The 14,110-nt window shown below is 48.4% G+C and overlaps 1 protein-coding gene and 1 long non-coding RNA gene across 9 annotated transcripts in view; one reads left to right on the forward strand and one right to left on the reverse strand.

Moving 5' to 3' along the window:
- LOC128778242 (uncharacterized) overlaps positions 1-14,110 on the forward strand; it is a 52,194-nt gene that overhangs the window by 23,210 nt on the left and 14,874 nt on the right. For 2 of the 5 annotated variants that reach the window (XR_008423668.1, XR_008423669.1), the window contains exon 4: positions 345-591. This is a non-coding gene — a long non-coding RNA (uncharacterized LOC128778242). Of the gene's footprint in view, positions 1-344; positions 1,970-9,543; positions 9,825-14,110 lie in introns of those variants that run through there. The other 3 variants (XR_008423670.1, XR_008423667.1, XR_008423666.1) reach the window with 3 other exon arrangements.
- The window catches only part of MYO10 (myosin X), a 225,789-nt gene continuing 213,700 nt past the window's right edge, over positions 2,022-14,110 (reverse strand). For all 4 annotated transcript variants that reach the window (XM_019450761.2, XM_053906900.1, XM_053906899.1 and 1 more), the window contains 8 exons: positions 12,665-12,788; positions 11,891-12,188; positions 10,809-11,016; positions 9,823-9,959; positions 8,483-8,603; positions 7,655-8,107; positions 5,139-5,330; positions 2,022-3,502 (listed from right to left, as the gene is read on the reverse strand). In XM_019450761.2, the coding sequence (XP_019306306.2) occupies positions 3,401-3,502; positions 5,139-5,330; positions 7,655-8,107; positions 8,483-8,603; positions 9,823-9,959; positions 10,809-11,016; positions 11,891-12,188; positions 12,665-12,788 (1,635 nt within the window). In that variant the 3' untranslated portion in view covers positions 2,022-3,400. The remainder of the gene's footprint in view (positions 3,503-5,138; positions 5,331-7,654; positions 8,108-8,482; positions 8,604-9,822; positions 9,960-10,808; positions 11,017-11,890; positions 12,189-12,664; positions 12,789-14,110) is intronic.

A 14,110-nucleotide genomic window follows, 5' to 3' on the forward strand; every position in this document is an offset into this window, starting at 1 on the left:
TAGCGGGCAAGAAATGCTTGAAGCGACAACCTCAAAACTGGGGGCTCTAGTCCTTGTATAAAACGTGGAGGCAAAATCCTAATTATAACGGACCATTGTGATAGCGTTCTGTGGTTCTGCAAAATGTTACTATTGGGGAAACCAGGCGGAGGGTATCTGGGTCTCCCTGTATGTGTTAATGCAGCTTCGTCTGCATCTGTACCGCTTCTAACAACACATTAAAACAAAGGAAGCCGCTGACACGTAAAGGCCTGTGTGTAGAGACCTGTGTTCTGGCTTTGGTGCTGCTGCTGTGCCTAAGTTGAGGCACTCTGCCTTCCCTTGCCCACTTGCTTCATTTACAGCTGGGGAAGAGGCAGCCTTCTGCGATGCGGGAAGTCACAGTGAGTCCCGAGTGGTGAGCAGGGCAGGAGGCCCTTCTGCCAATTTCCCTGTGGGCTGGAAATGAAAAAACCACCACCCGTGGAGTCTAGCTCATCTTCCTTCTCATCTCGAGGCCACAGGCGCTCAGCATCACCTGCCTTCAGGGGACTTCCCAGTCCCTGTGGAGTGGGAAGCCGCTCTGGACACGAGCAGAGGTGAGATTCAGAGGTAAGAGAAAGGGACATCCGGGGGACTGGTACCCCTCATGCCCCACGTCTGGCCAGGGCAACCAGGTGAGATCCCGGGGTGAGCACTGGTTCTTTGGGTAGATCAGTGGCCAGACAGGCTGCCTCTGTTTCTGCTCCACAGTGAGCAAGGCTGCAAGCAGGCCGAAGGGTCAGATTTCACCATCCGGCACATTATGGGGCTACAAGACCATTTGACATAAACACACATTTCAAGGCCTTAGACTTCTGGATTTCACTGAATCTTTACTTTCTCTGCCTTCTTGGAGTCCTGCCGCATGTCTAAAAGAGCAGTTAAGAGGTCTACACGTCCACTTAAAGATAATGAAGTTATGAGACATGCAGCTTAGTGATGCCAAAAGCATGAAAACCAAACCAACAATCAACAGAACTAAAAGGCAACCAACAGAATGGGAGAAGATGTTTGCCAATTATATATCGGATACAAGGTTAGTATCTGAGATCTACAAAGAACTTCTCAAACTCAACACCCATAAAACAAGTAATCCAGTGAGAAATGGGCAAAAGAGGTGAACACTTTTCGAAAGACATCCAGATGGCTAACAGACACACGAAGAGATGCTCGACATCATTCATCATCAAGGAAATACAAATCAAAACCACAATGAGAAACCACCTCACACCTGTCAGAATGGCTAAAATTAACTCAGGAAACAGCAGATATTGGCAAGGATGCAGAGAGAGAGGGAACCCTTTTGCACTGTTGGTGGAAACTCAAACTGGTACAGCCACTCTGAGGTTTCTCAAAAAGTTAAAAATAGAGCTGTCCTATGACCCAGCAATTGCATTTGTAGGTATTTATCCAAAGGATACAAAAACGCTGATCCAAAGGGGCACATGCACCCCAATGTTTATAGCAGCACTATCAACAACAAATTACGGAAAGAGCCTAAATGTCCATTGATTGACGAACAGATAAGGAAGTGGTATGTGTATATATATATACACACACACAATGGAATATTAATGAAAAGGAAATCTTGCTATTTGCAACAACACGGATAGAACTAGAGTGTATTATGCTAAGCAAAATAAGTCAGAAAAATAGGATTCACTCATGAAATTTAAGAAACAGATGAACATGGGGAAGGGAAGGAAAAATAAGATTAAAAACAGGGAGGCAAACCATAAGAGATTCTTAAAATGAGAGAACTGAGGGTTGCTGGAGGGGAGGTAGGTCGGGGATGGGCTAAATGGGTGATGGGCATTAAGGAGGACGCTTGTTGGGATGAGCACTGGGTGATCTATGTAGGTGATAAATTGCTAAATTCTACTCCTAAAACCATTATTATACTATATGTTAACTAGCTTGGGTTTAAATTAAGAAAAAAAAAAGCAAACCCAAACCCTATAATGTCTTTCGAGTCACCCTGATAAAGAAAACACACTGAGTGATAGCTAATATCTTTTATTGTCAGACTTTCTTTGAGCCAACAGACCATGATTTCGCATAGCTGTCCCGGAGGGATAAGGCAATTTTTTTTTTCTTTCTTTGTGGGTAGACTTAGTTGGCCTAAGTCTTTACAACTCTTCTATATAAAAATAAAAGTCCGAGACCAGATTATTTTTTTTTCTGGTCATAAACACTGATTTATTTACAGGCACCTGGTCAGACTATCATTATAAACTTGGGAGAAGACGTATTATATTAAAGCCTTAGCATTTATACTGTCAGGGTCCTTTACGAGACTCGCTCATGCATTACACCCTTCGGGAACGCGGCATCTTGCCGCCATATCCATCGTGGTATTTGGTAATCTACCCGGAGCGATCCAGACTAACCTTCAAAGAAAACTTTTTCTTAACTTAAATTTTTTTAGGAACTAAAGACTCAAAAAATGACTTCATATCGTTCTAAAAACAGCACTGGAGCCAGCTGTTGAAGAGTGGTTTATAAATACAATTATTTGTATAGGCTGCATATCTGTTTATAATACAGCAGATGCAGAGTGCAGACTTTTGCTACATGTAAAACAGAACGAAGTCAAAAATGTGGTTTTCGAAATACAGCAAAGACAGGAAAACCCAGGATTCTGGTGTGTTAATAAAACCACCTCATAAAGTAACGACTGAAGACTAGAACTCTGAACTATTAAAATATACAGACTGTTTACACCATTGCACATCCTTTTTCCCTTTGCTTTTAATGCTCATGAGACAGTGATTAAAGTGATGAGTTTATGAACACATGGGCGCACAGGCAGGCACACAGACTTAAAAGATGAAACAAACAAAAAGAAGTTAATATATGTCCATGAGGAAGGCTGCCAGCAGCACTCCAACTAAAATATCCTGTCCCCTTGTGCTCCCTCTGTCCCCCCTCCCGACCCCCTCACCTTCCCTCCAAGTAGGGAAATCAGGCTGGGAGGTTAGTGCAGAATTGATAGATGAACACCCCCCACCAAGCTTTGTAAGTCTCCCCCCAAACAGGGGCTGGGGGGGCATTTCCCTTCAGTAGCACAGTTAAGGTCAATTAGTGTTGGTTCCACACGTTAAGGCACTTCTGGCTGCTTTGGTGGCAGCGTGGGGGCTTTTTTCCTCTCTGTCTTAAGGCATGTGTCATCTAAGAGTAGTAAAGCTTTCGAAACTGGGCGGACTGTTAAGGTTGACAGCTTAATACGGGATCGCGGACGTCGACGGGGCGAAAGGACCCTGGGAGACGCCTCCCTCCGACGAGGGGCTTCCGGAAGCGGGGGCAGCTCTGCCCTAGCCGGCCGAGGCCAGAGGGTGGCCCATCCGGACGCTGAAGACACGCCGACTCCCTCCCGCCTTCACCTGGAGCTGCCCTGGCTGCTCACGGAGCGCGACGCGCTGTAGCGTTTCTTCACGATCATGCTGATGTAGGCTTTCATGAGCTTGGCCACATCGACCACCTGCCCAGGGGAAGCAGAAGGGGCACACGGTGAGAGTCTCGGCCGGGACGATGGGCCCCCCACCCCGTCCCCCAGGTTTGGAGGAGGCCGAGAGCTCAGCTGCTTTAACCTGTTCCTGGGCAGTGAGAAGGGAAGTCGTGGCTTCTCCGAATACGGCGTGCACCACCTGGTGGTCCTTCCACACAAAAATGACAATTCTGCGTGGTGTACAATTGTCAGATTTCACACGTTAGGGGAAAAAAAACAAACCCGCCCGAGGACACTAAAGTCTGTGGGTATCGTTAGGGCTGGGATCACTATCCCCACTTAAAATGATGGTAAATGAGGGGCCCCTGGATGGCTCGGTGGTTAAGCGTCCGACTCTTGGTTTCGACTCAGGCCATGATCTCGTGGTTCATGAGTTCGAGCCTCACGTCAGGCTCTGCACTGACCGTGTAGAGCCTGCTTGGGAGTGTGTGTGTCTCTCTCTCTCTCTCTCTCTCTCTGACCCTCCCCTGCTCATCCTTGCTCTCTCTCAAAATAAATGTTAATAAAAAAAAAAAAAAGTGCTGGTAAAGGCCTGAGCCCACAATCCCACAATCCCAGCTGGTGAACACTGTTATCGTAGTCAACTCGTCATGCTGCGGCTGCAGAACAGAGAGAGGCTCGACGGGCCTGCGGACAAGTCACAGGTGCCGGCTGCGACCTCGTATTAGCTCCTTCCCGTGATGCAGTCACCACCACCCCCTGGGCCCCGACCCTTCTCAGGCTGGCCTGCATCCCTCTTCAGGCATCCTGACCTCCTTCCATTTCCCTCCTTCCCCCTCCCTTTTAATCCCGTCCAATCCCACCCACGGCAGTTGGTAAAACCACGGTCACTGCATCAGGCACGATCAGACGCCCACAGTGGCTCCCTCTCCTTTCCTGGCGTCGACCAAACCTGGCAGCCGGGCGCCTTGGACCCTCCGGTCAGGGGCCCCGCCTCTTCCGTCTCACTGCCGGCCTCCCGTCGGCCTAGTCTGCCTCCTGCACCGCAGCCCTGGTGTCACTGCTACCTCCCAGCGCCCTGGGCGCCCTCCTGGCCTCCGGTCCTTCACTCTGCACCAGTGGCCAAACCGGAAGCCAGTCACTCATGTCCGTTTTCCACCTTTGCTCGCTAGGAGTCCCCTAAGCAGAGCCCTTCATAAAAGGCTTCTGGATTTATCATGATGCTGATGACTGCATTTTAAGCTTCAGAGCAGATGGCACGCACATTTAAAGGCTCTTTCTTGCGATTCTGTGAGCCAGAATTAGCTCCGGCCAGGGTGGTCGTGCCCCTCGCTCCCTCCAGCTGGCATTCACTGCCGTAATCATCAGCTGATTGGCACGAGGCTCTATTGCCAAACTATATATATTCTGGACATCTACATCATTCCTTTCCCCTTTCCTCTAGGGGTAAGACCCCACCAATAAAACGAAACCAAATTTCTCTGCTGCAAACATAGAAGAAACTGGAGATTCGATTTTGGCCCCCGAGGAACCTGAAGCTGGGGAGAGACCGCCACGCTGTAATTTCATATATTTTACAGCAAAACAAAATTACCCAAAGGCCCAAGAAACGGGGTGTCATTTTTCGTGTTGTCAAGGCCACAAACGATTTCCTTGGTTCGCCTCTTACCTCACTGGTTTCAAAGAGCAGTTCCCTCTCGTCAACCACGATCTTGTACGTGTTTGCCAGAGGCGCCCCAAACGAGAGGATGTGCTCGTACTGGAAGGCCTCTAACGGTCTTCCCTCCCCACGCTTGTAGACAGAGACAGCGTCCGCGCTGACGCCCAACCAGAGGTCCTGGGGGAAGCCGCCTTCCTTGCACTGCAGGCAAGAGTCAGATCACAAAGCAATTAGGAGCGGGAGAGAGGGAGCCAAGCCCCGTATGCAGAACACCAGATGCACCCAAGGCGTGTTCACGCCTGGGAGAACCGAATGAGGAGATACGGCATCTCCTTGGCTGTCTTGGTTGATTTCTGACCAGTTGACCCATCCTGTGCATCAGGAAAACTTAATCGGTGAATGCCAACATCGTGCTTCGACTCCACCCATGGACACCATCACTCTCCGCCTCACCGGATTAGCTCTCGGAGGTGGCCCGAGCTCCCCAGCAAACCCACCAGCTTGAGCCCGTCTCCTGTATCTAGCTCTTCCTCCGACCGGTTTTTGGATAATTATTCTTCAAATACAAAATTGAAGATCAGGGGAAAAATTCTCCAAATCACTCTGTGCCTAAGCAGTCCTGGCTCCTTTTGAAAAATAGGGTTCTCGACAAGTGGCAGCAGTGACCTCCTGTGAGCACAGCGGTAACAGGAATATCACTGGCTTCGTAACAGGCTTCCCTGCATGGATTGGTGTTGGAAAACAAGAGCCCTAATGTAGGAATGAGAACACAGGGCTGATGCGAACCAATACAAATGGGAGGGATGCGGGGAGGGAGGGGGGTGGGGAGTGCTGGGTGGCTCAGACAGTTAAGCATATGACTTCGGCTCAGGTCATGCTCTCATGGTTCATGAGTTCGAGCCCCGTGTTAGGCTCTGTGCTGACAGCTCGGAGCCTGGAGCCTGCTTCGGATTCTGTGTCTCCCTCTCTCTGCCCCTGCCCCGCTCGTGCTGTCTCTCTCCCTCTCTCTCTCTCTCAAAAATAAAAATAAAAAATTAAACGAAAAACAAATGGGAGGGATATACATTAGTGACACCAAGAAGAGGTGTTGTACAAAGCATCTGATTTACACCTAAAAACAAACCTAACTGAACCAACCAAACCAAAGATAAAATCCAGTGAAAAGCCATGAAGGGATCTTGGAAAAGATAACCAATATTTACATCTTTATAAAGCCTCATTTAAAAGTCATCAGATACCAAACATGTGAAAAGAAAAACGAAAGTTCATTTAGACCAGGGGCTGGTAAAGCTACCTGTTAAGGGACAGGGAGTAAATATTTTGGGTTTTGTGGGCCACGTGGTCTCTGTCATAGCTACTCAATACCACCATTTTGGTGTGAAAACAGCCAGAGAAGACAGAGAAAGGAAGGAATATTACTGTGTTCCAATAAAACATTATAAAAGGTGGCAGAAAGGATTTGGCCCATGGACTGCCAAGTCTTGATCTAGACCACTAGTAAGATTTCCTTTCAATAAATGGTCTTTAAAAAAAAAAAAAATAGGTATGAGTCAGTATGGGTTAATGCTAATAGCAAAATTCCAATCGTGACACAAATTCTTCCCTGCCAACAGATAGTCATGGGGGAAAAAAAACAAACGTAAAATCCTAGTTGACCCATGTTGTTAAACACGGGGTTGAACTGTGCGGGTCCGCCAATATGCGGATTTTTTTTTTTAACGGTATGTATTTTCTCTTATGAGTTGCTCAGTAACATTTTTCTCTAGCTGCGTTGTACCAATACAGTATGTAATACATGTAACATGCAAAATACGGGTTAACTGTTCATGTTCTTGGTAAAGTTTTCAAGGTCAACAGCAGGACCATTAGCAGGTATGCTTTTAGGGAGTCAAAAATTATACGCGGATTTTCAACCGCCTGGGGTCGGCGCCCCAACCCCAATGTCGTTCAAGGGCTGACTGTATCCAAAATTTATAATTCTATGTGCACAATTCTAAAAAAAATTTAAAAAAATTTTAAATACAGATTTTTACCAGTACTTTTTGAGTGGATCTATCTAGAGCTTCCCTCATAAAGAAGAGAGGGGCTCCTGGGTGGCTCAGTTGGTTAAGCATCTGACTCTTGATTTCGGCTCAGGTCACGATCTCATGGTTTGGGAGAGCGAGCCCGGCACTGGACTCTGCGCTGGCAGCACGGAGCCCGCTTGGGATTCTCTCTCCCCCTCTGCACCTCCCCCCCACGCACCAGTGCTCTCTCTCGAAACAAATAAAATAAATAGAAGTTACGTAAGAAGAGGTGACATCTTAATTTTCCATTCGCTCCTAATGTCGTGAAAGCATATGCTACCAGACCATTTGGTGGATGCGAGGGTGTGTTAATGGTAAAGCATGGTGGGGGGCCTCTCTAACACAAGGGGGCCAGAGAACAAAGGCTCCATCTTGCCCCACCCCCAGCCAAAGGAGTCGGCCAAGGCCACACGGAAAGGCGCTCTTAGGCCAGTTGATCCCAGAAGCAAAAGCCCTCACCTCCACATCAAAGAGCGTCGACCCATAGCCTGGCCACTCCTTGATCAAGGCCATGTACTTGGCCATGGCCTGCTCCTGGCCCATTCCCTGCAATTTCTTCCATTTGTCAATGATGCTGGCCCGAGCCGAGGAGACTTCCTCCTTGATCCACATGTCCAGCAACTGCTCTTCCTCGACCTTCTGTCGGACGACAGACCCCGTCCGGAAGCTCCGCCTCAGCGTCCCCTCCAGGAAGCTCGTCCGCCTCTTCTCCAGCCGCTCACACGGGGTGAAGCTTTTGGTCGACTGGCTGATGCGGGCCTTCAGCCTCTGCACAGAGTAGACGTCCTCGAGGGGCGGCACGGAGGCATGCAGGGAGTAATCCCCCTGCAGGTACTGGAGCCGCAGGGCAGCGAGAACCTGGAGGTTCTCTTCGGGGGCCGGGTAGTGGCCACGGATAACAGCTTCGTGTGCCTGAAAGGAGGCGGCGGGCAGCGGCAGCATTAGGGGCGCGTGAGCCTAAATCCGCCAGCTTTCCCCTCCCGTGTCACCTCCCCTGCAAACTGTACCCTCACCCCCTTTGGCTGCTTTACATTTCTCCCTAGCCCAGACAGCATCGAACCCCTATTTTATGCCTCAATGTCCTCTCCCCCCAGCTAAAACGGTTCTGGGCACAGGAGTTCAAATACAACACGCAGTAGTTTCGTTCTAGAAAGGCGTCACAGAGCAGCTGTCCCTGTGCATGCTGGGAAACATACCGCTATGCCCAACCGCTAACCTAGCAGCGGAGTGAACAGGTTTTAGCCCTGTTCCCCAGCAGAGGAATCCATTTCTGCAGGTTCCTTCTACCTGTTCAAACATAAACGCGAATTCCACACTGTCTTCCGGCACGTTGTCTGTGTCCAAGAAGCAGTAGAGTTTGAAGTAGAATTTCCAGGGTCGATCCCCCACCTCCGATGTGGCAGCCAGCCTACAGACAGAAGAGACGTTCAGAAAGCACAAGGAGCTGACTTGAGATGGCTCGTTCCAAGGACACAGACATTCTGTCCGTGCTCAGGTAACACGGTGGGGATGGGGACGGAGGCAGAGAAAACAGAACAAGGGCGAGGCTGATTACCAGAGTCCCTTACGTTATTTAGCCAGAGGTGAAAAATGACGCTTTCGTTCTCGTCTCACTTCAAGACCATAAACTTCAGTTAAACTGTGCTAACAAGTATTTTCTGAGTCACCCAGTCAAATCAGTACTGGCTAAGCCTTATGCTGAGTCCATAGAAAGAAAAGAAACAAAGGCTATATATATATCTTCATTCCCTTTACTAATCCTCGAGTAAACTACAGTATTTATAAAAATCAACATGAATAGCACGTGTTTAAACTGAACAGGAATTCTGGGGTGCCTGGGTGGTTCAGTCGGTTAAGCATCCCACTCTTGATTTTGGCTCGGCATGATCTCACGGTTCACAGGATCAAGCCCCATGTCAGGCTCTGTGCTGACAGCGCAGAGCCTGCTTCAGATAGTCTGTCTCTCTCTCTCTCTCTCTGCCCCTCCCCCGCTCAGACTCTGTCTCTCCTAAAAAAAACACACATTAAAAAAAATTGAATAGGAATATCTTTTGTGTTACTTAGGCGATAGGGAAGTCATAGATGAAATATTGTACATCCAAGAGGTATAAAATGCATTTTGAACGATTTATGAGTTTGCTTGTGTCCGTTAGCCCAGTTTCAAAGCTAATGACAAGTGAAAAGCGTAGACTCAAGAAATTCCAAGATAATGAGTATAGCAAGGACCTGAGAGAAAGAATGGGGTAAAGGAACAATCTTATTTGACACAGAGGCTTTATCTAGGAATCAAGAAAAACAGGAACAACAGGGTAGCTCAGTTTAACATCCGACTCTTGATTTTGGCTCAGGTCGTGATCTCTCAGTTTGTGGGACTGAGCTCCGTGCTCAGTGTCGAGCTCTGTGCTGACCGTGCGGAGCCTGCTTGGAATTCTCGCTCTCAAAGTAAACATTTACAAAAAGAAAAACAGGCAGCCGAAAGATAACGGAAGATGAAACATGCTTTAGCGCAAGTAAAAGAAAAGGCACTCAAATGCACACTGAAGGTGAAAATGGAATAGAAATTCAAATCCTCAACTCTCAATTTCTTTGATTTAAATCTGCTAGCACTTGAGGGAGAAGGCACTTACTTTTCAAACTTTGCTAACACGTCAGCTACGATGGTTCGGCTTTCAATGGCTTTATCCACATTTCCGTTGTACTCAAACAAGGCGAACATGTTCCTGCTGTCCTCCATGGCGAGGCCTCTGATCAGCTTCTCCACCACCTGCAAGATATACCCCGAGGGCTTCGGCTGCCAGCACGCGGTTCTAGAATGTGCCTTCCCCTGAACCCCAAGGGAGCTGCCGGCAAGCGAGGGTCCAAGCAGCCCCCTACAACTGTCCTGTGTGGTCACCCAGAATTTCAAAGGTGCCGTTTTTCCATTACTCTCTAGAAACCAGATTTGTCTTATCCTTGTAAAAAAAAAAAGAACACGGGGTATGTATTTCACCCACTGGTAGAGATGGATGGCAGGGGGATTTCTTGCAGACCCATACTGGTAGGAAAGTGCATGAAAACCGAAGCCCTTTCATCTGATACATCCATCGACTGCCAAGAAACAAGGGTTTCCACCGTGTTTCTTCTTTCCACACCAGAAGCTTCTCTGGGTTTTATTGCCCTACTTCTTTCAGCCAACTGGCTTTACAATACTAAATTTTAAAAAAGAAAGAAAAAAAAGAAAAGAAAATACGCTCTCATCTGACCCATCACGGTAGATTTGTTTGGCAAACAGACACCTGATGGCAGAGATGCTCCAATAAATCCCACGTCAGGGCGGGCACACCCGAGTCAGGGAGGAAATCTCTCCTCGACCCTCAACTGCTTGGCACGTCAGCAGGACTGCGGCTCAGGTATTCTGGCACCAGCTTAATTTTTGCATTCCTACTCATCTTTGATGCGTATTTTTGTCTCGTCGTACGTGAGCTTCGTCGTCGGTTACATACACCCCGCTTACGGAGCCGCTGTACTATGCCGGTCACGACCGCACGCTGGCCCACCTAACTGCACAACTTCCCTGACGTCTGCACAGGGGCGGTCAGGGATCGGAGTCCGCCATGGCGGGCTTCTCCCTCACCTCCCCGGCCGTGGTGTGGGAGTTGATGGTGATCTTGCAGGAGCCTCCGCCGTGGCAGTGCACCGTGGATGTCATCTCCTGCCTGTGGATCAGTGCTTCGATCTCATCTCGGGAAGGCACAAACTCTCTGCATTTGGTTTTCTTGAGAGATTCATAAATGAAGAGGGAGTATTTTTCCATCTCGGTTCCTGGAAACTGCTCCCGTATCCTAGGAGACAAACACTTCGCTGTTAATGTGCTAGACCGCGGCTGGCCGCAGTCTGGGCGCTGGGCTGCTTCAGCAGGCGGCACGTCAGCGCAGCCGGTGGCCCCCCAGTGACGCGTGCGGTGGATGCCGGTCACTTCCCAGCTGGGGCCTCTACTGTCCTGTGTAGGTTTTGTTTAAAAGCAAAAAAAAAAAACAAAAACAAAAACAAAAAACAAAAAACAACCAAAAACAAATCCCAAAGCTTTTGCTGCCAGCTCACCTCCGTGATGCTGGTGACGGTCACGTCTCAGACCATCGTATGAAAACTGTTCTTACGTAGTTTGCATCAGAGTCTGCACGGGAATGTTTCTGTTTGATCTGGACCAAAAATAGCTAAGGTTTCCCCCCTCCATGTATACAGGCAGCGGTAATGAAATGTATTTGACGTCTGGGGTGCCCGGGGGGGCTCAGGGGGCTGAGCATCCAACTTTGGCTTGGGGTGTGATCCCACGGTTCATGAGTTCGAGCCCCACATCAGGCTCTCTGCTGTCAGTGTGGAGCCTGCCTCAGATCCTCTGTCTCCCCTCTGTCTCTGTCCCTCCCCTGTTTTTGCTCTCTCAAAAATAAATATTATAAAAAAAAAAAATTAAACGTATTCAGCCTCTTCCACATGGGGACACTACACTGAAAGTGACCGCGTCCCTGAGACAGCCTTGCGTGGCTTGAGCTGGAGAGGAGGCCTGCACAGTGTCAGCCTGCTCGAGGGGACGCACGCGTCTGGCCTAGAGGTCCCTGACCACGCCAGGTGCCTTCTGTTTCGGGCTCTCCTCACCTGAGCTCCGCCCCGCCCCTGCGGTGTGCACCCGCCCCCCACCCCCCGCCATGCACCCCCCACCTTCTCAGATGGAACCGCAGGTACTTGAGGATGCCCCGGCTCGGCAAGAAGGTGCAGCTTAAGCACGTCAGGATCTGCCAGCTGCACAGGTTGCCCACGCTGCCCGGATGGGGCACCTTGTTGGTCTGTTTGATGAGCTGGCAGTACAGCTCGTCTCGCAGAGGTCGGAGGTCATGCCCGGTCTGCAGGATGCCCTGGATGATGGGAATGGGGTCGGACATGGACTCCAGTTGCTGGAGGGAATTGAAGATCTTGATGGCTTCATCCTGAAGGGTGGTGTAGCCTTTGTCTTTGAGCACTAGGAGGAGGACACACACACACAAGTCACACGGAGGGTTTGGCCAGGGTACAATCTGAGCATCGCACAGGGGGAAGGAACGGGGACAGACGTCGGCTTCACGACCCAGGGCTCGCCACGTTCCCTGAACATCTGAATCAGGCGAACACAGAGGTGAGAGCGTTATGCTCTTTTGTTACGCAATTCACCTATTTCACTCTACAAGACGCTTGCTTAAAAGTTGGTCTGTTGCCAGACAGGTTCTCTATTTTTAGGATCTGGGACTAGACTTTTAATTCTCTGGCAAATTAAGGCAACCCTGAGTTCAGAGGCAGGGCTGGCATTTCCTGACTCCCTTGAAAATCGTTCTCTTAGTTCCACAGTCCTCTTCTCACCACAAACGACAGATGCTGGCTGGACAGAGAGGCAGAGTCGGTGACCGGGGAGAACAGTTACGGTACCGAGAACAGCGGGGCGCGGGCGGGGTGGGGACTCACGGTTCAGGTTGATGTCTCCGTAGGGCAGGGGCAGGAGCGGCGAGTGCAGGGGGTGGTGTGTGTGACGGAGGATGGGGTTCCGTTTGTAGATCTGCTCCACCACATCCGAGTTCAGGCAGTTCTCCTGGAAAGCAGAGGACCCGGTAAAGCCAGCCAGCCGGCTCATCCAGAACACATGTACATAAATGAACAAAATCATCTGTATTCTCCCACACGTGGACCTCTCCCACAGTCTAAAGCGTCCGTGGGCCTCGGGACGGTGGTGAGGGTCTAGCATTAATAATTCAAGCGCGAAGATACCGGCAATCTGCGTCTGAAGGCAAATCACAAATACACGTTTTTCTCACAGCTCAGTCCATGTGTATGTATTTTCCCACGTTATAAAAAAAAACCCAAAAATTTCCACTGGAGATTACATATGCTTCAAAAACACTGAAGTTCTCTTGCTATTTAGCCACCAGTCATGTAGCCAAACCATGTATTTTTATCCATAATTCTTTTAAAAAGAACTGGGTGGCTCAGTTGGGTAAGCGTCTGACTTCAGCTCAGGTCATATCTCACCGTTCGTGAGTTCGAGCCCCGTGTCGGGCTCTGTGCTGACAGCTCGGAGCCTGGAGCCTGTTTCGGATTCTGTGTCTCCCTCTCTGCCCCTCCCCTACTCACACTCTGTCTCTATCTCTCTCAAAAATAAATAAACATTAAAAAAAATTTTGAAAAATACATTGTTTTCGTTCTTTAAATGATCTTCTGTATTTCTCTACACATAAAAGTTACACGTTAGGATGTTATTAGTGAGACCATTCAACATGCCTGCCGTCTCTTTCTTGAAATTTAAGAGATCTCATAGCAATTCATCATGCACTTATGCTCCTAAAATGTTAATGGGGGATTCAAAAAAGGCAAAGTTCCTTTTAGAACATTAAATAAACAGAAAAGTTGGAGAGGCAGTGAATCATTCTAGTGTGGTAATTTCCACTATGAAACTTTTTTAGTTAACACCCAGTTAGTTAAGAGCCAGAAAAAAAGAAAAAAAAACAAACTATTTCAAAAATTTTGTATGGACTTAATAAGGGCAACCTAATTTTTAAAAAAAAACATTGCTTCATATTTGGAAAATTCAATGACTCTTTTAATGACAGATGTCAAATTAGAGAAGATAAGAATACAGCTGACATAGCTTTGAAGAGAAAGTTCAGCTGATGTGTTTTTTTCACTCCTTTTTCAAAAGGAAGCTTTAAAAACAGTTTTTTAAATGCGAAAAAGGAAGTTACTAGTATTTAGCACCCTGGGTTCCATGGAAAGCTTTACAGAGACTTGGAGAATAATTAGCTTGGTGGAATTGAGCTCCAAATACCCAGAAAATGCACCACTTTGGAATCAAGAGGCAGATTTGCGTTCGGTGGGAAATTATACACTACTGCATTATTAGACCCTCTTCCGCCTCTG

The sequence above is a fragment of the Panthera pardus genome, unplaced genomic scaffold (assembly GCF_024362965.1).
Source record: "Panthera pardus isolate Hobbes unplaced genomic scaffold, ASM2436296v1 HiC_scaffold_2, whole genome shotgun sequence".
Classification (NCBI taxonomy): domain Eukaryota; kingdom Metazoa; phylum Chordata; class Mammalia; order Carnivora; family Felidae; genus Panthera; species Panthera pardus.